The following is a 23,533-nucleotide window of genomic DNA, read 5'->3' as shown; positions in this document are numbered from 1 at the left end:
TTGTAGTGTAAAATACATAAAAATTATGGTAAATAAATTTCATTTTTAAGTTGCTTTATTGTTTTTTATAAAATTACCAGCCTTTATTCCCTACACAATTTGTACATTATCGGGTAGTTTTAACATTTTATTGGTTAACCAATAAAACCGCCTGGATCTGTCACTGAACGACTTGACTTTAACCTACATTATTTGATCATGTAATTGTTCATCTACCCTTAGCCCCCATTACGGCTCAGCCACAACATCGAGCGACTTGCGACGGCGGGAGCGATAACCATAGGTTGGAGCGAAAGGTCCAATCGCTGTGTCACGCTCCAACCTATGGTTATCGCTCCCACCGTCGCAAGTCGTTCGATGTCTTGGCCGAGCCGTTAGCATGAGAGCTGTTTCAACGTGCGTTAAAAAAGCGCTTGAATCTGTCCGCACTCTAAATTCGATTTAACGACCAAAGCTTAAAGTCGAAAATCCTACAACGCTTGATAAAAAGCGCCACCGCTGTCGTGTGAATACATATACGAGCCGAAAGAAAACTAAAGTTGGTCAAGCAAATCTTGTCAGTAGAAAAAGGCTCGAAATTCAAATTTTCATGAGACGATATCCCTTCGCGCCTACATTTTTCAAATTTGCCGCCTTTTTCTACTGACAAGATCTGCTTGACCAACTTTAGTTTTCTTTCGGCTTTGATTTTTTGTACTTTGCGTGATTCTGACCGGAAACGTCACTTCATTGTGTCAAATGTCAATGTCATGATTGTCATGAACAAATTATTTGTTTTGGGGTTTTGTTGATGTTATGAATTATTTATGAACTTATAAAAATTCGTTCAATTTGTTAAATATAAACTATTCGACATAATAGTGCTGATGAATCAAATTAGTTATGTTTTTGAGCGGGAACGGGAATTCGTGATTGGTGAAATGATTGATCCTGGTTTATCATCATTAACCCCACTTTCAAGATGACTGATAATTGTTTTGTGGATATTACCATTGAATTTCTAGCTGTTGCCTTCCACAACATTTTGTATTACGCCTCTGTCTACCCGAAAAGTGTCTTCGAAACGAGAAAGAAGTACAGCGTCGTAGTTTACCGGTGCATACATCCTGAAGTTAACCAATATCTCGACCTGAGCCTCAAAAATATTGCAGAATGTTTGAAGAGCGAGCAACTGCGACGCGCCGAGTTTTCCGTTACAGATGAAAGCTACAAACCTGTGATCAATTTTGTTTTCGATTTTGAGAAACAGAAACAGTCAGATGAAAATTCCGACGCCTATTTGATTCAAGCCGAGCAAAATCTCCGAGCCTTTTGCTTGAATTTGGTCAGCAATAGTGAAAAGTTTTTAGTTCCTGATGACTGTAGCTTCTCAATATTTATACACACAAATGAATCTAACGCCGTTGCATTGGCAAATAATCCTGAATTGGAGGACTTTCCGTTTGTTGTAGTTGAAGGAGCAACAGAGGAGATAAATAACATTATACCATTAAGGAGATTTAATGTAAGATGTTATAATATTGATACCTATGTAGAAATAAAATAAGGACTCATACTTTACTGTAACTAAACTTTATACAACTGCTGTATAAAATTTATAATTCAGATGTTATGATTTTGATTTGTTAAAATGACAGCTTACAGAAACAATCCTATTATAATAGTATCATACGTGAGAAAAATATAATTGAAATATTTAAATGTACATTTAATTCATTTTAAAATGAAATATATTATGTACCTACATGTTAGTAAAAGTGTGTTTCAATTTGCTAAAAACTATAACAGCCATATCAAACACCATCCATATTTTCCAATTTAACTTTTAAACATCTCCACCGGGAGTATATTTCATCCCAATCCACATAGGCACCAATCAATTTCCGAACATTATTTGAGCTGTCGTCATATGCATTCCGCCCATGCAGCAACCTTATGTTATCAAATGTCAAGATGTCTCCAGCCTTTGTCTTGAATTTCGCAGAGAATTTATGATTTAAATTCAGAAATAAGGCCCATGCTTCATACCAAGGTTGAACTAGTTCTATTGGCCCTGGAAAATAATTTCCTCTTTGAGGCACAGAGAAATTAATTCTCATTACTTCTCCATGTTTATCCAAGCAAATAACTGGCGATCTGTGGAGTTTGAAGAATTCATTACCATCTTCGGTGCCAATGTCACTCCATTCAATCTCAACATCCGTTAGAAGCTTAAACTGTTCTGGATGGTTTTGTTTAATGTATGAAGCCACATAGTGAGCGTCAGAGAGAATATTCTCTCCGCCTTGACTTTGAGTTTGCTCTAAACAATGCAACATATTCACTCCTGGACAATATTCATAGTATGGCAAGTCAATATGCACTTGCAGATTGGTGTTAAGATATGCTACATTACTGGTGTTGGGAACATTTTGCACCACAAATTTGACGCCATAATGTGTTCTCCTTGTAAATCCAATGGTGTCCACAATTTTGTCTATGGCTGTAGAAGAATTTGGTGTGTTTTGAATCAAAGCTACTCCATAAACTGATAGACTGTGTAACCAATTGTATAATGCCTGGTTTGAGTTCAAAATCTCATCATAATCATGTTTAGAACAGATCTTCTGAAAATCATTACCTTCCCAGGCAATTTTGGCAGGTTTATAAATAGCACTGTCATAAATTCTCTTATTTTCTGCACTAAAATTTCTGAACTCGAGCCACTTTAAGTCAAACTCCGATATATGGCCGTCATCCCAGGTAAGCTTCACAGAATTTTCGTCCTTCTGGACATTTTTCGCCTTAACTTTTAAGTCGAATTTGCTCCAATCAACTGTCCGGCTTTTCGCTGATCGGTGGAAACACTGTTCGCACTGGCAGTTATCCCTCAACCACACGTAGGGAAATTGTAAAGATTGGCCACTTATAACCAGCTTTAACGTATCAGATTGTTTGAAAAGCGCGTTCTGTGTATGAATTTGAATAACACTACTTTTTAATACGTTAGATATTAGCCTATTTGTGCAGAGTTGTCTGAACGCGAGCATTTTGCTCTCTTGTACAATACTAAATGATAAGAGATAAGTTGGTTGACACAAGCCATTGTGATAGTAGGTAATTAAACTGTATAATTAATTACCTACCTAATTGTGTAATTAACTATTTAATGAACTTTGCTCCTTCAAACCGGCTTAGTATAAGAACCAGAAACCGTTTTATTACGCAATAAAAGGCACGCGGATTCTAAATTGGATTTTGATATGGGTAGGTTTGAGAGGTGGAGGAATGTAATTATCAAACTAGAACTCTAGATGCATTGCTGTAAGGTTAAAAATCGCGCATGGTCCGAGTACAGATTCGGTATTATAAGTTAAGCCAGGAGTGGCTCACTCCGCGATTTCGTCGCTTTGCAACAGGTAGCTACAGAGATAGATGTCGACCGTAATGCCTTAATATTACGGTTGAAACATCTCCATGCATTTTTGAACGCCAGTGTACATCCGTTCCACACCAATTTTAGTGGCTATAGTTCGTTTTTTTTAGCATTAGAAATAAGGTAAACAATCTTGATGTGTATTTTAATTGAAAAACACATTTTAAAAATATGTTACGGCAAATATGTAACAATTATGAATCTAATACGATCTTTTATATTCCTCTGCTTTCATAAGTAATAGTTTTTGATTTTTAAAAAGCGTTTTTCAATTAAAAGACATGTCAAGATCGCTTACCTTCTTGCAAGTTCTTTCTAATGCTAAAAAAAACGAACTATAGCCATAAGCCGCGCGTGGCGCTGTCGCCACCTAGCGACCATATCTGTCCTGATCGTAACAGACGCGTTTTGTTAGAGAGTGAGTCTTCTGTACCTAGCACTATTATTTATTCTGTGGCTAAGCTCAGTATGCTTCTTATCTTTGGCGTAAGTCGAAATTTAAAAAACCGGCCAAGTGCGAGTAGGACTCGCGCACGTAGGGTTCCGTACCATTACGCAAAAAACGGCAAAAAAAATTGGTGTATGGGAGCCTCACTTAAATATTTATTACATTCTGTTTTTAGTATTTGTTTTTATAGCGGCGACAGAATACATCATCTATGAAAATTTCAACTGCCTAGCTATCACGGTTTATTAAATACAGCCTGGTGACAGACGGACAACGGAGTCTTAGTAATAGGGTCCCGTTTTTACCCTTTGGGTGCGGAACCCTAAAAAACGACCTGAAATAAAACCATGGTTTAAATAAACGAACGTATATTCATCTTAATATTTATATAGGTACAACATGTACTTATAAAGCTCAAAAAAACGTGTTATATAACCCCCTTATTCATAAACGTTTACTAAAGTTGACAAGCCGATAATAATCGTTTGTCCCTTTCCATTATACCAATACGTCGGAAAGGGACAAACGATTATTATCGGCTTGTTAACTTAGTAAACGTTTATGAATAAGGGGGTAAGAATATAACAACCACTAAACATAAACAACCTAATGGTTGAACAAAAAAATGTTTAACGTAATGTTGTAACAATAATTTGTTAAAACATAATTTTAAGATTTTGCATTGTACCACACCACACTGTTAACTGTACATCAGTGGACCTTATGCCTTTTGCAATAAGGTCCACAGATGTACAGTTAGGAGTGTTGCTGTTTGTATTATTATGATAACATGTTTAATCATAAAGTAAATAAGTTAACATTATAAATATGTACCTAAGTATGTACTTAGCATGAGCAATACATTCAATCATATTTATAGACAGTTGCCTTGCCCTCGATTCTGATTACAGACAATAGACGCAAATATAAGCTTCTCTCAAACTTAATGTATTGTCTGTCTGTTTATCTTTATCAATGGTATTTATTTTACATTTAACGCTTTAACGAGTTTGAAGGTGTCAGATATCACGCTAAATTGAGGTCTATCACTTTGAAATAAAGTTTAAAATAACTGTAGGACCCAGTGGCGCGCGTCAAACATATCCATAGGCAAGCCGAGGCTAATTTGGCTTACATATTTCCTTTATAACTCTGCTCAAACGTCCAAAAACAGGCAAGCCGGTGGGAATCGGCGTTTATGGACAAGCCGCCACTGGTAGGAACTGTATTCCTTAATACAAGGCTTAAATTACCAATTATATAATTATTATGAATTATCTTTAGGTGGATAGGTGTAGGGCAGACAGGGCAATGTACTACATCTATGATATTATAGTATAGTGAACCATTTTGAACCTTATCATAAAGTCAACTATTATGAGCGTCATATGATATCCCTTTATATTCACAAGGTTCAAAGTGGCATGACACGAATGAATAAACTTTTCCTGTGCATTGTAGTGGTTACGTATGTTTTAAGTTACCTAATTAAGAGAAATAAACTCTATCTATGAGGTATAAAGTTAATTTTTCACAATCAATCAGGGGAGTAATCAGTCTACTTGTATCTTAATTTTATGGTAGGCGTTGCTGAGGATGCCCCGGATGTTCCAAATGTCGTCGAACTTTTCCGGCTGTGTGTTGAAATTGCTGTCGGTCGCTTTCACCCATAGCTCCATCTAGTAACAAAAAAAAAAGTAATATTTAAAGTGGGATGTGAGCAGTGAACTTATTTGTCCATGCATGGCTATGGTACACCCCAAGTAAAGATAACCTCATTTAAAGCGTACTGTACATCGCTGTACACCTGTAGCCTATGGACAAGATACACTCAGCGATCGTTAAACGCTCTGCGAGTCCAGTATAATGACGCTTTCAGGGTCCTGTTGCGGCTGCCGCGGCACTGTAGCGCGTCCGGAATGTTTGCGGACGCGAGCGTGGACGGTTTCCACGCCACGCTCCGCAAACTTTGCGCCGCGATGCTAAGCAGGGTGCGTGACAGCCGCCACAGCCTCCTGGCTATAGTGGGTAACAGGTGGGACAGTGGCTTGCTAAAGCACTGGTCCTCCCTACATGTTAGTCTTAATAATTGTAAATTTAATTTAATCTAATGTTATTTATGAATGTTAATAGTAATTTCAAATTTAAATTGTATTTTAATTATGTGTAAGTTGTTTGTTAATTTTAATTTTTAATCTTTAATCTAATTGTAATTTTAATCTTATTTCATTTAAAATATGGACTGTCAACTGTCTGAAATAAATTATTTTTATTTTTTATTTTATGGCGCCGCCCAGGTTGGTCTGAGAAATAGTATGAAGCTGTCGTCTCACGAATATGAACATTTTCAACACGTCGTGCGTTGGCGTCGCTTGTATTTCCCCCACCACCAATTCGCACATAGCTAGTAGTATAGGGACCGTGCGCGTTGGGGGGGTCTGCCATCTTGTGGCCTGAATCGGAAACATATGTGCACATGTACATTGCCAAAGCAAGTGCTACCATCTACCGTTCTCATCGGTACGTTTTCTTGTGCATATTAGGTTCTGCCATCTTGTGGTAGCCAACAAGCCGATATAGCCATCGGAAGCATAAACGACACATTTACGCCACGCGCCAAAAATCTGACGGCTCCTATGTTGCACCCTATAGTTGATGCACGGGGCCTATAGAGCGAACTATCGGGCTAATTTCTAACCAAGTCTTCGAGTTCTTTGTGCACTGAGATTGGCTTTCGTGGTAAAGCGGTGCGTCACTCGTCACACATTCGGCCTGCAACTATGTGCCGGCCCGTGCTTACCTATCCCTTCGGACGGAAAGCACCGTCCACAGCGCCAATGTGTAGTGATCCCATACGGCCTCCATCCATCTGGCCTCGGTTCGAGCTTACCTCTCCCCTCTTAGCTGGAAGTCGCGCCGTCCAGAGCGCCCAGGAGTAGTGGTACGGCGGCGCGTCGTCGCTTGTCGTACATTCGGCCTCCACCCATGATTGTCCTCGGTCCGTGCTTAAGTCCACGCGGAGGATCTTTGCGCCGCCGCCGGAGTACGCGTACCCTGCAAAAGAAATAAATGAGGTTGCCTAAAAGTGCAAGGCCCATGCGAAACTGTTTATAATATTGTGTAACATCTATATAACCATGGTCGCAATAAAGTATGATGATGTTGAAAATAACAATCGCCCAAAGAGTGTTGCTTAAATTCGATTCGAATGTAAGTCCGCGGTCTCCCAAGTCTGGGACGGTTTAAAGGCGCGGTAGTCTTACTTGTCCCATAGGTACACTTGTGACCACGACCCAAACCTTTTCATTGAGAAAGATACCTCTGATTTCTATGCAGCCATCCTTCATCTTAACCGTTTCTCCGTCCGCCGGGTCGCATATAGCCGACGTCACCGGTAGACTATACACGGGCGGTGCGGTGGCAAAGTCCGCGGTCTCCCAAGTCTTGGACGGGTTGAAGGAGCGGTAGTCTTGCTTATGCCAGTGGGATGAGCTCTCGTCCTCGCCTATCGTTATGGATTCTGAAATTAAAAAAAAAAGTTACTTGGTAAAGTTTAAAAAAAAATTGGTTGCAACACTAGTCACTAATGCCACTTATACTTACGCGTGAATTGAGTGAAGGTATTTTGCGGGCCTGGGCTAACGGTAACGAGTCTTATGGCATACCTATTGATCGATATTAGTGCAGTAGCATTAAACTACTTATTATACGTCGCGTTGCACTTAATAGAAGGACAACGAACAGGGATATTTCATTGTTTATAAACGCCTTCCTGCTCATGCCGCTGCGCCGCTGCCCGCAGTCGGCGCCAGAACCCGGTTTTTGGGCGACAGTAATCAGTGACCTCGTAAGACCCAATGTGTATGACAATGTACACTCTAATCGAACATTTCAATCTAATTCGAACCTTTTGAAGACGAATTAAGTAGCATTTCTTTTGTGTCATTGTTTTCTAAAACAAACGAAAGTCACTCTAATGTACTTTATAACAAGGTTCAAAATAAAAACTGGGACACTTTGTATGGTGGGCCTTACGAGGGTAATGTTTAGGATGTATTGTACTAACCAAGCCCCTTGACGCTGCGCACCGCGGGCGCGCCGGGCAAGACCACGCGCAGCGGGTACCCGTGGTCCGGCGGCAGCACGGCGCCGTTCATGTGCGTAGCCAGTAATATCCGCGAGCTGGGGTTAACGGCCATGTGGAGAGGGATGGATGTGCTGAAGTTGTGGCCTTTGTCTATGACTGTACTAACCAAGCCACTTGACGCTGCGCACCGCGGGCGCGCCGGGCACGACCACACGCAGCGGGTACCCGTGGTCCGGCGGCAGCACGGCGCCGTTCATGTGTGTAGCCAGTAATATACGCGAGCTGGGGTCAACGGCCATGTGGAGAGGGATGGATGTGCTGAAGTTGTGGCCTTTGTCTATGAATGTACTAACCAAGCCACTTGACGCTGCGCACCGCGGGCGCGCCGGGCACGACCACGCGCAGCGGGTACCCGTGGTCCGGCGGCAGCACGGCGCCGTTCATGTGCGTAGCCAGTAATATACGCGAGCTGGGGTCAACGGCCATGTGGAGAGGGATGGATGTACTGAAGTTGTGGCCTTTGTCTATGAATGTACTAACCAAGCCACTTGACGCTGCGCACCGCGGGCGCGCCGGGCACGACCACGCGCAGGGGGTACCCGTGGTCCGGCGGCAGCACGGCGCCGTTCATGTGTGTAGCCAGTAATATACGCGAGCTGGGGTCAACGGCCATGTGGAGAGGGATGGATGTGCTGAAGTTGTGGCCTTTGTCTATGAATGTACTAACCAAGCCACTTGACGCTGCGCACCGCGGGCGCGCCGGGCACGACCACGCGCAGCGGGTACCCGTGGTCCGGCGGCAGCACGGCGCCGTTCATGTGCGTAGCCAGTAATATACGCGAGCTGGGGTCAACGGCCATGTGGAGAGGGATGGATGTACTGAAGTTGTGGCCGGTCGCGTCTATGTCCGAACCTGTGAACTGTGGGTGAGTTAGTTTCGATATTGAAGAGATTGGTTTTGAAATGGACTAAATCAACTAAAAAAAAACCGGCCAAGTGCGAGTCGGACTCGCGTTCCAAGGGTTCCGTACATTACACAATTTTTTTATGTGAAACGTGAGTGATATGTCTTTAAAAACACCGTAGTCTTTTAAGTCCCGAGTAAGAGCAACTCAAAAGGACTCGAGTCTCCGAATAAAGACTCCGTCAACAATATTATAGGATTTTCCTAAATAACAGTAAAGAAATTAGGCGTTATTGTATGATTTGTGTACATACCTAAGTCACAAATTTTACATAAAGACAATGCGTTTTGATTTTTTTTAAATCAAGGGTCTCTATCAAGTTGAAAAGAACTCGAGTTTAGACCAGCCCGTTCACACAGTCTCCGTATTTACGGTACCCGTTTTAACGGATACAACAAAAAAATATGCTTTGTTCACACATAGGCACCGTATAGCGTTCAACGTATCCGGCATTAACTGAGAGCTCGTTCACACATATAGTCTCCGTAATTACGGCACACGTAAATTCGCAGTATACCGTATACCACCGCTAGTCTACCAGGATGGACGTTGTCGTGTTGTATTGGTACTATCGCCGGCGGAGACGGTATAATCGGCGTTATCCACTCTTGGTGCAAAGAGCTAGAGCAGGTGCTTACAGTTTACTCATGAGTCAGTGCGGGGAGACGACTCAATTTTTTTTAATTACTTTCGTATATCGATGTCTTCTTTTGATCATCTTCTTAAACTACTGGAAAAGGACTACTACTTGTTTGTCTAGCTCCACCGCTCCCCCCGCCCCTCACCCCACACACAGTTTTATATCCAGTAAAAACGTACGGATACATGACGGATACGTATTCCGTTCATCCAGTATTCGATGACAAAACGGAATGTCGTAATTTAACGGACCGACATTTTTGACTGTATACTGAATACTGTGTCATTTGTGAAGTCGCTCATACAACTCCATACGCCATCAATGAAAATAAACGTATACGATAAAACGGAACAGTAAAACGGAGACCCTGTGTGAACGGGCTGTAAGAGTCTCAAAAACTGATTCGAGTCTGGGAGCACAGAACTCAAAGTAGTCTTAACCAACACTACTTACTATGATGTGTTTCCCTTGTGTGTTCTCCATATCCACTCCGCAGTGTTTCAGCACGTCACGCAAATACACGCCACTCCAGACCGCGTTGCTGATGGCGCCGCCCTGCCAACTCAGACCTTTCACTGGTTTCACCTGCTTTACGCAGAGCACAGCGAAATTAGCCATGGTTAATAGGTACTATATCCGTACACGGCGGGAAGAAGTTTACAACTCGAGATATTCTTTTGAAGAAATTTGAACTTAAAATAAAATTACATAAGGTTCCAACTTCTTCAATTTTTTCACACAAGTTATCATTCTTCTTCCCGAAGTGTACGGAATTATTTTCTTCACCTTTTGACCGCCACGACTATTTTACACTACACGCAATAGTAAACTTTATTTGAATTAGTTAAGGTTCATTTGAATGCTTTAACGTTTGTCAGCTGGGGCGGTCAAAGGGTGGTCGTAAGTGGGAGCAAAAGCTAGCATTCATTTTGGCTATCATGCGAATTGTTTTTGAATTAGTTGCGTGCGCTTGGAAAAAACCATATCAAAAACATATTACAGCGTAAACTTTAATCAGGCAAACCAATTTTGTCAGTAGCAATAGAATAAAAAAACCAAACTCATTCTTTTTTCTGGGTGATAATAATAGTGAAAGAAAATAAAGTATGATTCTCTGTGCCTAAGGACACTATAAGCTAAGGACGAAGGATTTCTCTGTCTGTTCCTAACTCTGTCACACGCGCATAATGCTATCCCGGTCGCACAGTGGTATTGACCGCCGGCATAATGGGCGGGACAGCAATACAATTAAGCGCGTGCGATAGAGATAATAACAGGCGGGTCAATGTATGAAATTCTTCGTGCTTATCGTTCTTACTTTATGCCACAGTGACAAGTGATTCTTGATAAACTATAAGCACACAACACATGGCAGTTATCTCGGCACATTTGTTTGAAAAAGCGTATGCCTATGCCGCTGTGGGGTTGATGATCATTTTGATAAAAAGCAAATAAGATATGACTATGACAAATATAGGCGTTAGTGGTTTGTGATTTATATTCTGTTTTCACAGAATATTATGTGTATTAAGAGATAGAGTTAGATCAAGATGACTCTGCAACGATTTTGATAACTTAGAATGTGCAAGTGTTATTTATATTACGTCAGTTTCATAAAAGTTTGACGTTTAAAATAATAATAACACTTGCACAGTCTACGTTAACAATACCGCTGCAGAGTTATCTTGGTCTAACTCTAGAAGTAAACTGATAAGTGCATAATAAGAAATAAGAATAGTTATAGAAAAGAAGAAATAAAAAATAATTTTATACAGCTAAAAACTAACAATATACTCGTATGTACAAAAAACTATATTACTCGCAGACACATTTTCTAGTAGTAGTTTCAAGATAGAAAATTTTAGCACTAATTAGTGATTAGTGTAATACACAAATGCAACTGCTTACATAAAGCCATTTTTGTGATAGACCTGGAACAAAACATGCGTAAAAGCAAATATTTCAATTTACAGCATTTATCCCACACCCACACAAGACAACATGAGTAATATGATTATGTGAGTCGCTTAACTTCAAACTCGGGTAAATCCATCTGTCTGATTATGCGATTTTGGTATTAAGAAAACGTAATAGGGTAGATATTTGCTGGGAGGGTCCAATGGATTTACCCGAGTTTGAAGTTAAGCGACACATGTCCCAAGTTGCAACTCTCTACTAAAACTAAACTCTTAACTGATCAGCTTATAATTATTTAAATTAAAGTAAAAAAAATAACTTTTGGGCAAGTTTAAACTTTTGGACGCCAATGACCGATATATCCGCACCGCAGGTCCAACGCCAAACGTGGATTAATTAATCACAGACCACAGAGCAACATAGACTTACGTGCTACTTCGGTGACGTGGCGTTCGAGTGACAGCTTTTGTTTGACACGGCGTCGAAAAGGTTAAGAGGTTAAGACTTGAGACTCCGGTACCGTTAGGACTTAGTATTCTTACGGTAGATGTCGCTAAGTGCTTCGCTTCTGTTTGTCAGCTATCGGCTGTTCGAATCTTGCCCAAAGCGGTGAACTTTTTTTAATTTTTCCTTTAATTTAAACGCCTGTTTGTTCACTTCATGTTCACTTTGATACTTTCAATCACCTACTAGAATAGGCGGGAGCCGAGCGCGCCCGAAAATATACTCTGTCAAGCCGTTTCCGTCAGTAGAAAAGAGCGGCAAATTTAAAAAACGTAGGCGCGGAGGGCGAACGTATGGGGCTATTCATAAATTACGTCATATCAAATTAGGGGGCCGCGTCTGGACATCGGGTGATGGTAGCATGACGTAGGAGGAACCCGGGTCATTCGAAGCATGATTTTTTGATGATTTGGGGGGGGGGGGGGGTATCGTCAAAAACCGATGACGTAATTTATGCATGGACAGCCCCTATTATAGAAAATATGAATTTCGCGCCTTTTTCTACTGACAAACTTATTTGACCAGCTATAAATTATACACGAAAAAGTCAAGTTGAAAGAGAAATACACCTTATTCCCCGCGCACATAAGCGCGGCCCGCACGCTCGCCTGCCGGAACTTGGCCAGGTCTTGTAGTGTAAACGTGGCTGAATCGTCTCATGAATCAACCCTCCCCCAAACTAAATTATACTCAAAAACTCAAGTTGAAAGAGAAAGAAACCTTATTCATCTCGCTCCGCCTATTCCCCGCGCACATAAGCGCGGCCCGCACGCTCGCCTGCCGGAACTTGGCCAGGTCCTGTAGTGTGAATGTGACTGCGTCGTCGCGGCCCGCGATGTTGATGCAGAGTCTGTGCGTCTCGGCCTCGACTTCGGGCACGGGCATGTGTTGACGGACGTAGAATAGCTCGCTGGCGACAAAACGAAATTTATAGTCGTCTGCCAACAAACCACGTTGTGGTTTGACAGAAGAATTAATGTACATAATGTAATGAAAAAAATAATATACATTTAGTAGTTTCAAACTTAACATTTTCGGGTAAAATAACCGTGAATATTTTTTAGATTAGACAGACCTATATTTTATTTTTATATTATGATGAAATAAAGTATCTTCCGGTAGCCGAGGCTCGTACGTCTTCAGTTTACGCGGTTAACGTCCTAACCATAACCATATGTGACGTCCCACGGGTAAAGGTGCCTTATGGCGGTTGACGCTTACGCTATTATTAACGCCGCGCCAATATTATTGCGGCGCTATGCGGCGTAAGCGCCAGCCATCATAAGTTACCTTTACCCGTGGAACGTCACATATAAATATAATATTATAGTAGTGTGACTACCTAAAACTACAAATCAATATATATAGGTATTCAATAAAATAATTTGAATGAGGCGATTTCGTCGCGTCGCAACAAGTACCTACCTACATGCGGCCCACACCAATTTTGGTGTCTAGCTGTAGTTGTCGCCGCGCGCCGCTATCGAACGGACGTCTGCTCGCTCTTGCGCATGGTATAATAATATACTCCGCCTGGTACTCTCTTCCCGTCTTTTCGTGGTCACGTGACTGACACAAGACGTCATCATGCGACAGCGCTATATGATAATATGCGATAGCGCTATATATAGCGGCCATGTTATTGTGACGTAGGCTTGTGTCACTCTGGGAAGAGAAGACCATGTTTTATTAGACTATGCTCTTGCGTGAAGAGAGTGAACCTTCAGTATTACCTAGTACTATTATTTATTCTGTGGTTGTAGGTACGAGAAGCAGATCATACTTGGGTGTGTCGAAGTGTTCCACTTGCAGCTTCATGGGTATCTCGGCGTTGAACGGCTTGGCTGTCTTGATGATAAGCCTGCGGTCTCGAACGGGCTCCTTTACCCACATCTCGTCGTCCGAGTGGTCCACTACGTCTTCATCTCGAAGATTACCTGGGGAAAGTTAGATTGTAGGTATAAGATCGATTAGGTATAGCGTGCGGCTTTCAAACCCGGGCTATTGCCTGTGAGTTTTCTGGAATCTACGTACCACCGAGTTCACAAACATCTTTACAAGCAAATATTTAAAGGACCTTATTGACGCTGTCCTAGATGCGTGTAATTATATTTTACTGAAAGAATACCAAAATCCACGCAGTTCTGTCTATAAAGTCACGCTACATGCAAGCTTAACGGTACAATGAAGAATACACGTTTACGGGCGGTATTCCACCTTCACCACCAATTTCTTGTTCCAATTGTTTCAATTCAATTTCTTGTTTCAATCTCTCATTAAGCAAAATATGAGACAAAATACACTTTGGATAAAGATACCTATTGGACAGATGGAAGACCACCCTACGCTAAGTATTTTGTCCGTTAGGTATTCACCATGGTATAATAATATACTCCGCCTGGTACTCTCTTCCCGTCTTTTCTAGGTCACCTGACTGACACAAGCCTACGTCATCATGCGACAGCGCTATATATATAGCGGCCATGTTATTGTGACGTAGGTTTGTCTCACTCTGAGAAGAGAAGACCATGTTTTATTAGACTATGGTATTCACGTAGTAAATCACTAGTGTCCGAGAGTTTCGGTTTCGGCACAAAACACATGTTTCAGCCGTAGGTTAGGCTTCGGACAAAAAACTTCATACAGACAAAATCTGGCGAAAACACACACATTTCGACATTCAACAAATGCTGATAATTCCTTACCTATCCTATAGGACTCGAGCAGTGTATATATATACAGACAAATTCTCGCGAAAACACACACATTTCGACATTCAACAAATGCTGGTAATTCCTTACCTATATCCTATAGGACTCGAGCAGTGTATATATATATATATATATATATATATATATACAGACAAATTCTCGCGAACACACACACATTTCGACATTCAACAAATGCTGATAATTCCTTACCTATCCTATAGGACTCGAGCAGTGTATATATCTCCTTAGTTTTATGCATCCCATAGACGTTCCAGAAGGGTTCTATACTAAGGCCGGCTGCGTTGAGTATCTGCTCTCCCCCCGGGTGGGAGGGGAGGAACGATGTGACGTCATATACGCCGTGTTTGTATGTCACCCAAAAGCTGTCACTGAAAAAATATTATGATATCTTATTTACGTGAGTGTAAATGCTGTGTAAAAGGTTTAAACAAATAAACACATTAGTGTTTACTTACTTACTTCATTTTTTGTGAGTTTTAACAAAATTAAACTACCTACTTTAATTGATGAGTTTGATCAAAAATAAAATTGTGCATTATTAGAAGTATATTTTGACCTTTAGTGCAAAAATTGTTAATGTGCAAGTTATTTTTGGTAACAGTAATTAGGTATTGTGACCTAAAAAAAAACAATGATTTTTCAAAAATTCTGCTGCCTGAACCTACTGCACCTTAACAATGTTGCGCATGGAGCTTATTTACTAAAATTTTATAAGCCATTTAAGGGTGGTATTCCACTTGTCTAATTTCTTTGTTTAATGTGTATTTTGTCTCACATTTTGCTTAATGAGAGAGTGAGAGACAATGACATTGGACCAAGATATTGGACAGATGGAATACGGCGGTATTCTGCCGTATTATATTATTTCGGGCGCTAAATAATATAATGTACTAACGTGGAGTCATGCTTGCTAACTTCTTCTGCACTGTACACGGGTAAGCCTGGTTGCTTAGCCCCAGCCTCGATGACTACATCTTTATCCTCAACGGTATCTTTTTTTGTGCGCTTCTCGCTGATGTTATTTTGTGATTTAATGACATCATCTGAAACATAATGTGGATTTAGTAAATATTTATTATTTGAAATCACAAAACATATTTTATATTTATATTTTTTATTAAAAATGCTATAGTGTAGAAATAGATTGTTAGAACTATCAAAAACGGAATCATTGTTTTCAAGACCATAATTCATTGTAATATAATTATGTTAGCAGTTACTTACATACAATAATATAATATAAAAATGTTAAGAAAACATGTTCATTTTACTAATTATAAATCTTTAGTACAGATAAACAGAATCATGATCAAAAAATTGGGAAAATTTTCATCAGTTTAAGCTTCTTAAGGATGAGTTATTATATGTATATATATTTGGCATGAAGCTGACGTAGATGACCCCTATCAGTTGCAATTTAATCACAAATGTAATCAGATTTGATATTGGTACAATTGTAAATACATAATATTTATCTGTTATACTGTTATAGTAATGTTGAGCAAAGTTGTGTGGCAATAATAAAACAGATTAGATAAAAGTTTTTTAAACATTATTTGTGACGTTTTCCAACCAAAAGGGACATTGTCAGTTGTCAATAAGGTTGATTTCAAATTGAAGCTATATGGAAATAGCACATTATTGAGAACTGACAATAAGTACCCTCTTTTGAATTGGCACATTTATTAAATATATTTGCGTGGTTTTATTTTGTAATTGAAAATGTTTTCAGTTTCTCACATCATAGTAGAAAAATTAAGTTTGAAGGTAATTAGATTTCACAGATAAATATTTATCAATTCAGTTTGTAACTGAGTAAAAACTTGTTATTGTTGTTTTAACCGAAACATTTTCATTTATAATTAACATTTCTTACAAGATGCATTTTTATACATAATTTGTTTTCCTCAATGGCGCAAGCAACATTAGAAATTTCAATAATAATTAATTATTGTATAAAACGGGTTATAAAAACTTACCACCCAGAGTTTTTCCAATAAGTACAGATCCAAATAACACAATAGCAAGTTTTTTTCTGAACCCTCGCCTATCTTCGCCATTATTGTGGTATTTTCCACACTGCAATATTATTGGAGCATAATTCACTAGTTGTGCCTTTTGTCGTATGAATCTAAAACAAACACAATTTTTACAAGTTTTTATTTAACTTGCCCTGTTAATATTGTATGTTTGTTAGTAAGTGTGGGTTAAATCTTGGAAGCTAATTTTGGCCCCCTTCGAGATTACCACATGAAATTTTGCATACCATACAGTTAAGTGTAATATAATAGCAGTCAATAAGAAAATGGAATTGGGAAAACTATTACTTATGTGATGTGACTGTTTTCTCTGACCACCTAGAAATATCTATAGGCAAATAAACATTAGTAACAGGTAAAATACTAAGCATAATTTTATTTCACCGTTAATTTGAGTTACGTATGAAACTTAATTTATTCCGCGTAACTACGAATAACTTACCGAAAAACAACTGTTTTCAGAGCCATGCTGACAGCATGTATTACATCATTGAGTTGTAGCAGGCCTTATCTTAATGAGTATAACTGTATTATCGAGGAATTCGTCACAAACATCTGTATTTATTTTCGAGTAATTTTCTCCTCCTGACCTTGATTTGATAGTGATTTTGACACTGACAGTGACAGCACAAAGGCGTAATTAAAAAGTTTAAACGCCGCGAAGGCTAGACGTACAATAAATACTGTGATTTACTGTGGCCTATTTTATAAAGCTACAAGTTACAATTTACAAGCGGAAGTCTCTTTCTGACCCTATGTGTTAGAAAGAGACTTCCGCTTGTAAATTGTAACTTGTAGCTTTATAAAATTAGGCCCTGATATCGTGATATCTATTGATCGTTTAGTGTAGAATATTGACGGAGCACAATATTTATCACGGAAGTCTAGATTTCTGATTCCGGATCTCAGTTTGTGATAAATAATGTGATCCTTTAATATACAAGACTACACGTACAGTAATAGCCATAACACACTACGAAAGAGGTATCTCGTTCTCGCTCTTAGTTATAGTTGCGGCGCACCAAGGTCTCGGTCTCGGTGCGGCAGTGTGTTACGGCTTTTAATATGAGGATTGGCACTTGATTGGCACCTTTGTCAACCGCCATCATAATTTAAAGATGTCAGTTAAAACTGAAAAACTTAATATCAAGCTTTCAAAAATGTACCTACAGTAGAACCCGTTTAATACGATCACGTTTAAAACGATTTCCCGCATAATACGCCATTTTACGCCGGTCCCTGCAATTTTAGGCTTGTTTTCATATATTTTATCACGGTTAATACGACTCGTGTCCCGCTTAATACGCCATCTAAAATTCCCGTTACGAACCATCTGCACGTTTGTGTTATTTCCATAACCATCGTACGGTCGTATTGTTATGCAATACGCCGTTAACCAATATTTTTTAATGTGTTTATTGTCTACCTAAGGTTTTTGTTTTGTCTTTAATATCTTTTGTCGGGTCCTTATCGGCGTGAGAATGCTATGCCATCTGTTTGACAGTTATGGACCACGGAGTGCAAGCTATCGCTCCCAGATTTTTATTTGCAGTTAGTTGAGTAACTACTACCTAGTAACTACTCGTGGAGTCACGACTTTATAGTTGAGCCTATCGTTAGTGTTCCTAGATTATTTAGCCACGTGTGAACTTATACCTACCTACACTTAGATATCATTCGCTCATTATCACCTTCACATGAAATAATATTAGTTTTTATTTCACGGTTAATACGATTTCCCGTTTAAGACATTTATTTTGCTAGGTCCCCTCAGAATCGTCTTAAGCGGGTTCTACTGTACTTTGCTCGGAGCAGTGCGGAGCGTTAACACCAGCATAATGACCTCTGTATTTTTTAGTCTTATTAAGATACAATTGGCCGTCGTGCAGGTGGGTAGGTAGATTTCCATTTACCTATTTTCTACGTCTCTATAGGCCCCAGTACACAATGGGCCATCGCCGGCCACTCCAAGGGACGCAGCCTTGCGGTAGAATGAGATAGCAATATTACTTGCTCCCTCTAACGCATAAATGCGTCCCTTGGAGTGGCCGGCGATGGCCCATTGTGTACTGGGGCCTTATCTAATTAGTATTAAGCTAGAGACACGCTTAGCCCATGTACCTACGCAACGTATGCAATGCACTATGAAATCTGAACCCTGAAATTTATACATATGCTTACGACCCTACTTGTTATGCTACGTAACGCATGACAAGTATGATTATTAGCAGTGATCGTACATTTTCCAGCATTTTTAGGGTTCCGTACCCAAAGGGTAAAACGGGACCCTATTACTAAGACTTCGCTGTCCGTCCGTCCGTCCGTCCGTCCGTCCGTCCGTCCGTCCGTCCGTCCGTCCGTCCGTCCCTCTATCACCAGGCTGTATCTCACGAACCGTGATAGCTAGACAGTTGAAATTTTCACAGATGATGTATTTCTGTTGCCGCTATAACAACAAATACTAAAAACAGAATAAAATAAAGATTTAAATGGGGCTCCCACACAACAAACGTGATTTTTGACCAAAGTTAAGCAACGTCGGGAGTGGTCAGTACTTGGATGGATGACCGTTTTTTTTTTTTGCTTTTTTTTTGTTTTTTTTTGCATTATGGTACGGAACCCTTCGTGCGCGAGTCCGACTCGCACTTGCCCGGTTTTTGGTGCAGCGGAGTGGTGTTTAACGGAATTGGTATAAATAATTTCAACCCTAATGATTAATTAGCGTTAATTACGTTAATATTAACCTTAATTTACCATTTCAGTTGCAATTATCTATACCAATTCCGTTAACATCACTCTCCTGCACCAAAAAGGCTGGAAAATGTACGATCACTGATTATTAGAATAGGCATTAGGGAATGCAAAGCGCCAATCTTGGGTTATTAATTATTACACTGCATAGATAGTGTTTTAAATCTATTAAGTTTCTCACAGAAAATATCAAGGCTCAAAAATTTTCGCTTTAGTTCGTTTTCTCTTTACAAAAAAACTTCTAACAGATTAACGTTATCTTTCAAGTTAAAAGGAAAATATTTAAATAAGAAAAATTTACATCGATTTGTAGTATGTAGGTACATAGTTAAGTAGTCTTTTTAGGGTTCCGTACCCAAAGGGTAAAATGGGACCCTATTACTAAGACTCTGCTGTCCGTCCGTCTGTCACCAGGCTGTATCTCACGAACCGTGATAGTTGTTGAAATTTTCACAGATGATGTATTTCTGTTGCCGCTATGACAACAAATACTAAAAACAGAATAAAATAAAGATTTAAGTGGGGCTCCCATACAACAAACGTGATTTTTGACCGAAGTTAAGCAACGTCGGGCGGGGTCAGTACTTGGATGGGTGACCGTTTTTTTTGCCTTTTTTTGCATTATGGTACGGAACCCTTCGTGCGCGAGTCTGACTCGCACTTGCCCGGTTTTTTTTCATCTTGGGTGTTTTAGAATTCAATTGCCCCTTGTTGAGTTATAGTTTCGCGTAACATCTGTGGGTTGAATTTTCTTTTTACCTAATGAGTTTTTAAAGACCTTACACATTAGTTCTTGCTTGTAGTCAGTACTGTGACTACCTACGGTGATTTTTATTGCCGTGTAAGTCGTATAATAAGAGAAACATTTAAGTACTAAACAGCATTTGTACATGCCTGTATGTAAATTCGATTACTGATCATTCGCGAGTGTAGTCCTATGTACACATGCGGTTTCGCGTATTATAACGAATGCCAATCATGGGTACCATATACCGGGTGTGGCCTGTAATATGAGCAAAAAATTAAACTGTATGCTGTACTCCTCATACTGACCTACATTTGTTGTTGACTTTTATAAATAACTTGTGGTTTGATTTTTAATACACTTTAAAGTTTATTCTAAGAATGCGAGTTTTGTTATGTTTAAATGCGTGACAAATGACAATCAACGTCAATCATAATGATATGGCGTGGCGATGGCGTCCATTGAAGATAATATTTATTTTGTATGAAAAATAGGGAGTCTAAATACTTCAAAATTTTTAAAAGTTGTTGAACAAAAGTGTCACCGTTTGAGGAGTAACATCTATGTTTTAATTATTTGCTCGTGTTACAGGCCACACGCGGTACCTATTATTTCTGTTCCTTTGTATTGACAACACTTGGTCAACAATTGTGTTGGTGTTGTATGGAATTCCCGTGTAAACAGCTACACTCAGTCCATTAGTGGCGATCCTGGGATTCCCGGGTAATCCCGGGGTTGATCATGGCTTGATACCTACATACTGAAATCATTTGAGTGATATCAAATATTTTTTCTTGAGATTTTAGTGGATACTTACTTAATGACGATATTTTCACGCAACTTTGAGAAAATTGATTTGTAAGTGTACTTACTCTGTAATAGTAGATTGTTAACCAAGGGTTGAAAGGCACCTAATTCTGTCGAGGTAGTTTGGCGCTCGAACGCAGTGAGAGCGCCAATAGTCCGAGACAGAAATGGTGCCTTTCACCCGAGTTAAACACTCTACTTTTCATATCGAATGCGAGGAAACTAAACAAGACAAGTAGACCAATAGTGGGACCGGATTTTTGCACTAAAAGTTTTGATAATTCTAAAGATAAAAAAGTGACACTTATCTGACATGGGACATATTTTTAAGCATATTTGTAATATATGACTAAAAGTTAGAACGAGCGTTAGATATAAATTAGGTATTTATATATTTTTAGTAATGATTTTTTAATATTGAATTAAAGTGCAATGTTTAAGTTCCATCGTTTATAATATGTATGACGCTATATGATGTAAAATTATTAGAAAATTTTTTAACGTGCTTCTTTGTCAAACTACAATTAGCTTATTATTTTGTCGATATTGAATTAAAGTTTAATAAATCCACAACAACATATCTAAATTCTTAAGTTAATAGGCAAGCTAAAAAATTTGAAGAATAAGATATATGCTTTAGAATTAATATGCGTTTTATGTCCTATAAGATCTAATATTGAATTAGAGTCTGTAAAAATAAGTCTATTACTATAAAATAATATACGCCGCCATATTATGGAAACTAAGAAATTTCTGTGTGTAGCTTGCATTGTAATAGTAAAACCAATTTAAAAAGGCGCGAAATTTATACATATGCCGCGCTGGTCCGTCAGTGTCGCCGGCGCGGCGCCCGAGAGCCTATCATAGCCTACCTATACCTCGCCCCTCGCCTCGCCCCACCTCCTGCTCACAGCACTGTCTGTGTTTTCTTATCATTCATTTGTTTGTTTTCATATCTCATGCTCTGAAAGTGGGTCGTTGTTGTTCTAAAAGGTGCGCAGAAAGTGATACGTTTATGCTCTAGTGCAGAAAAGTGGTGTACTCCTCTGCGTCCCCGTCCACACAGGCGAAAAATCAATAAAAGTCGGACAAAACCAAAAAACTTCTAAGTAGCCCCAACAGGCAAAAACCAATCTTAGCGGGTAGTCCAATAAACAGTGCACGCTACTCGCATAATCATTTTCATGTTAGAGTCATCTACGCGACACGTTCTCATTCCAAAGTTCGACTTGTTCAAAGGCGAATATTTTAGTGCTCTGCGAAGTGTTACTTATGTGCTTACTTATTTATCGTTTGCTTTCAGAAAGTTGTGATTTAATGATGGATACCCTTCCAGGAGGTAATAACCTAATTACTAATAGTTACTTTTGATAGCTATGCTTGCTTGTTTATTATAAAAAAAAATAAGTGTAATGTCTTGTATTTTTTGCACATTGTTCAACTTCACCAAGGAGAAAAGTACAACTTCCTGATAGATCCGGTTTTGATATTATCAATTTTAGAAACTACAGAACTTGGGTTTTAACATACAACCATTATTTTATGCGACCTTACGCGACATTTTAACAAAATTTTCATTTTAATCGATGACTAGTTTAATCAAAAATGTGACTAAGCGACATTTTTTTTTAGGCAAATGGCTATGGAAGACACTTTCAAGAGACTTTTAGTGTCTTCCGATCCTTATATAACAGGACTAAGAAACTTTGGTGGTAAAAAGTCGCTTCCCAAGAAGCTTCGCTTTTAGAAGAAGATATTATGATCAAAATTTAATAAAATGTCATAATATAATTGTAATTTTGTTTTTATTAGTTGGCAAACCTGCATTAATACGATTTCTATAATAATCCTGAATGTTTAGGTTTTGTCCGACTTTTATTGATTTTTCGCCTGTGTGCCGTCCCACGAACAACTGGGTGGAAACAAAATGGAAAAATAGTGTCTTTATTTCCTCGCCTGGAACAATTGGTAATTGTTTAATTTTATTAATCCAACGTTGATCCTTTTTTTTATAAAAAATGATATAAGTGAACTGTTAAAAACAAATTATTCTTGATTTATTTCGTTGAATTCTATTTACTCGATTTCATAAGGCGGGAACCAAAAGGAATATACCAAAAATATTTTTTTAAACCTTACACTTGCGTAAATGGGCAAAGGCAGAATCTTATACAGCCACAGTTAAACGTTTGTACGATATTAAATTGATTTTTAAAGATATTTAGCACTATATTCATGAAAATAAAATAAAATACAAGAAAAAAATTACTTATATTATTAATCAAATTGTTATTTAATATTTAAAATACTTTTATTATGTTATTACGTGGTGCGGCGCACCAAGGTCGCGGTGCGGTCCGGTAGTCTGTTGCGGCTTTTAGAACGAAAAAGTATAAAATTAAAAAGTAAGAGGCAATCTCGCTGATTTTCATACTATAATGAACAAATCATTTAAAAATTACTGCAGTTTGTTAAAAAATGTG

General features: G+C 39.0%; 3 protein-coding genes across 3 annotated transcripts; 1 reads left to right on the top strand and 2 right to left on the bottom strand.

Annotated features, from left to right (window-relative positions):
- The first annotated feature begins 783 nt into the window (after positions 1 to 783).
- On the top strand, positions 784 to 1,546 carry LOC134680250 (mitotic spindle assembly checkpoint protein MAD2B). The gene has a single exon (XM_063539342.1). The coding sequence runs from the start codon at positions 962 to 964 to the stop codon at positions 1,544 to 1,546; it is 585 nt and encodes a 194-aa protein (XP_063395412.1). The 5' UTR covers positions 784 to 961.
- Positions 1,547 to 1,780: 234 nt separating this feature from the next.
- Positions 1,781 to 3,246, bottom strand: LOC134680249 (gamma-butyrobetaine dioxygenase). Its single transcript, XM_063539341.1, has one exon. The coding sequence runs from the start codon at positions 3,027 to 3,029 to the stop codon at positions 1,794 to 1,796; it is 1,236 nt and encodes a 411-aa protein (XP_063395411.1). The 5' UTR covers positions 3,030 to 3,246; the 3' UTR covers positions 1,781 to 1,793.
- Positions 3,247 to 4,428: 1,182 nt separating this feature from the next.
- Positions 4,429 to 17,332, bottom strand: LOC134680248 (sulfite oxidase, mitochondrial). The gene is made up of 11 exons (XM_063539340.1): positions 17,190 to 17,332; positions 16,688 to 16,839; positions 15,604 to 15,751; positions 14,898 to 15,076; positions 13,760 to 13,913; positions 12,697 to 12,886; positions 10,009 to 10,140; positions 8,678 to 8,870; positions 7,183 to 7,383; positions 6,754 to 6,917; positions 4,429 to 5,542 (listed from the first exon to the last, which is right to left on the bottom strand). The coding sequence occupies exons 1-11, from the start codon at positions 17,213 to 17,215 to the stop codon at positions 5,417 to 5,419; spliced, it is 1,665 nt and encodes a 554-aa protein (XP_063395410.1). The 5' UTR covers positions 17,216 to 17,332; the 3' UTR covers positions 4,429 to 5,416.
- Between the last annotated feature and the right edge of the window lie 6,201 nt (positions 17,333 to 23,533).

This window comes from Cydia fagiglandana, chromosome 3 (genome assembly GCF_963556715.1).
Source record: "Cydia fagiglandana chromosome 3, ilCydFagi1.1, whole genome shotgun sequence".
NCBI classification, from domain to species: domain Eukaryota; kingdom Metazoa; phylum Arthropoda; class Insecta; order Lepidoptera; family Tortricidae; genus Cydia; species Cydia fagiglandana.
The sequence above is the reverse complement of the archived record's forward strand: the minus strand, read 5'-3'. Positions and strand labels throughout refer to the sequence as shown.

Coding starts and splice junctions, on each gene's coding strand:
- LOC134680250 (XM_063539342.1), top strand. CDS start 962: ATGACTGATAATTGTTTTGTGGATATTACCATTGAATTTCTAGCTGTT.
- LOC134680249 (XM_063539341.1), bottom strand. CDS start 3,029: ATGCTCGCGTTCAGACAACTCTGCACAAATAGGCTAATATCTAACGTA.
- LOC134680248 (XM_063539340.1), bottom strand. CDS start 17,215: ATGGCTCTGAAAACAGTTGTTTTTCG. Junction 15,752..16,687: donor TATTGGAAAAACTCTGGGTG/GTAAGTTTTTAT, acceptor ATTATGTTTCAG/ATGATGTCATTAAATCACAA. Junction 7,384..8,677: donor GCGCAGCGTCAAGTGGCTTG/GTTAGTACATTC, acceptor TTTTAATTTCAG/AATCCATAACGATAGGCGAG.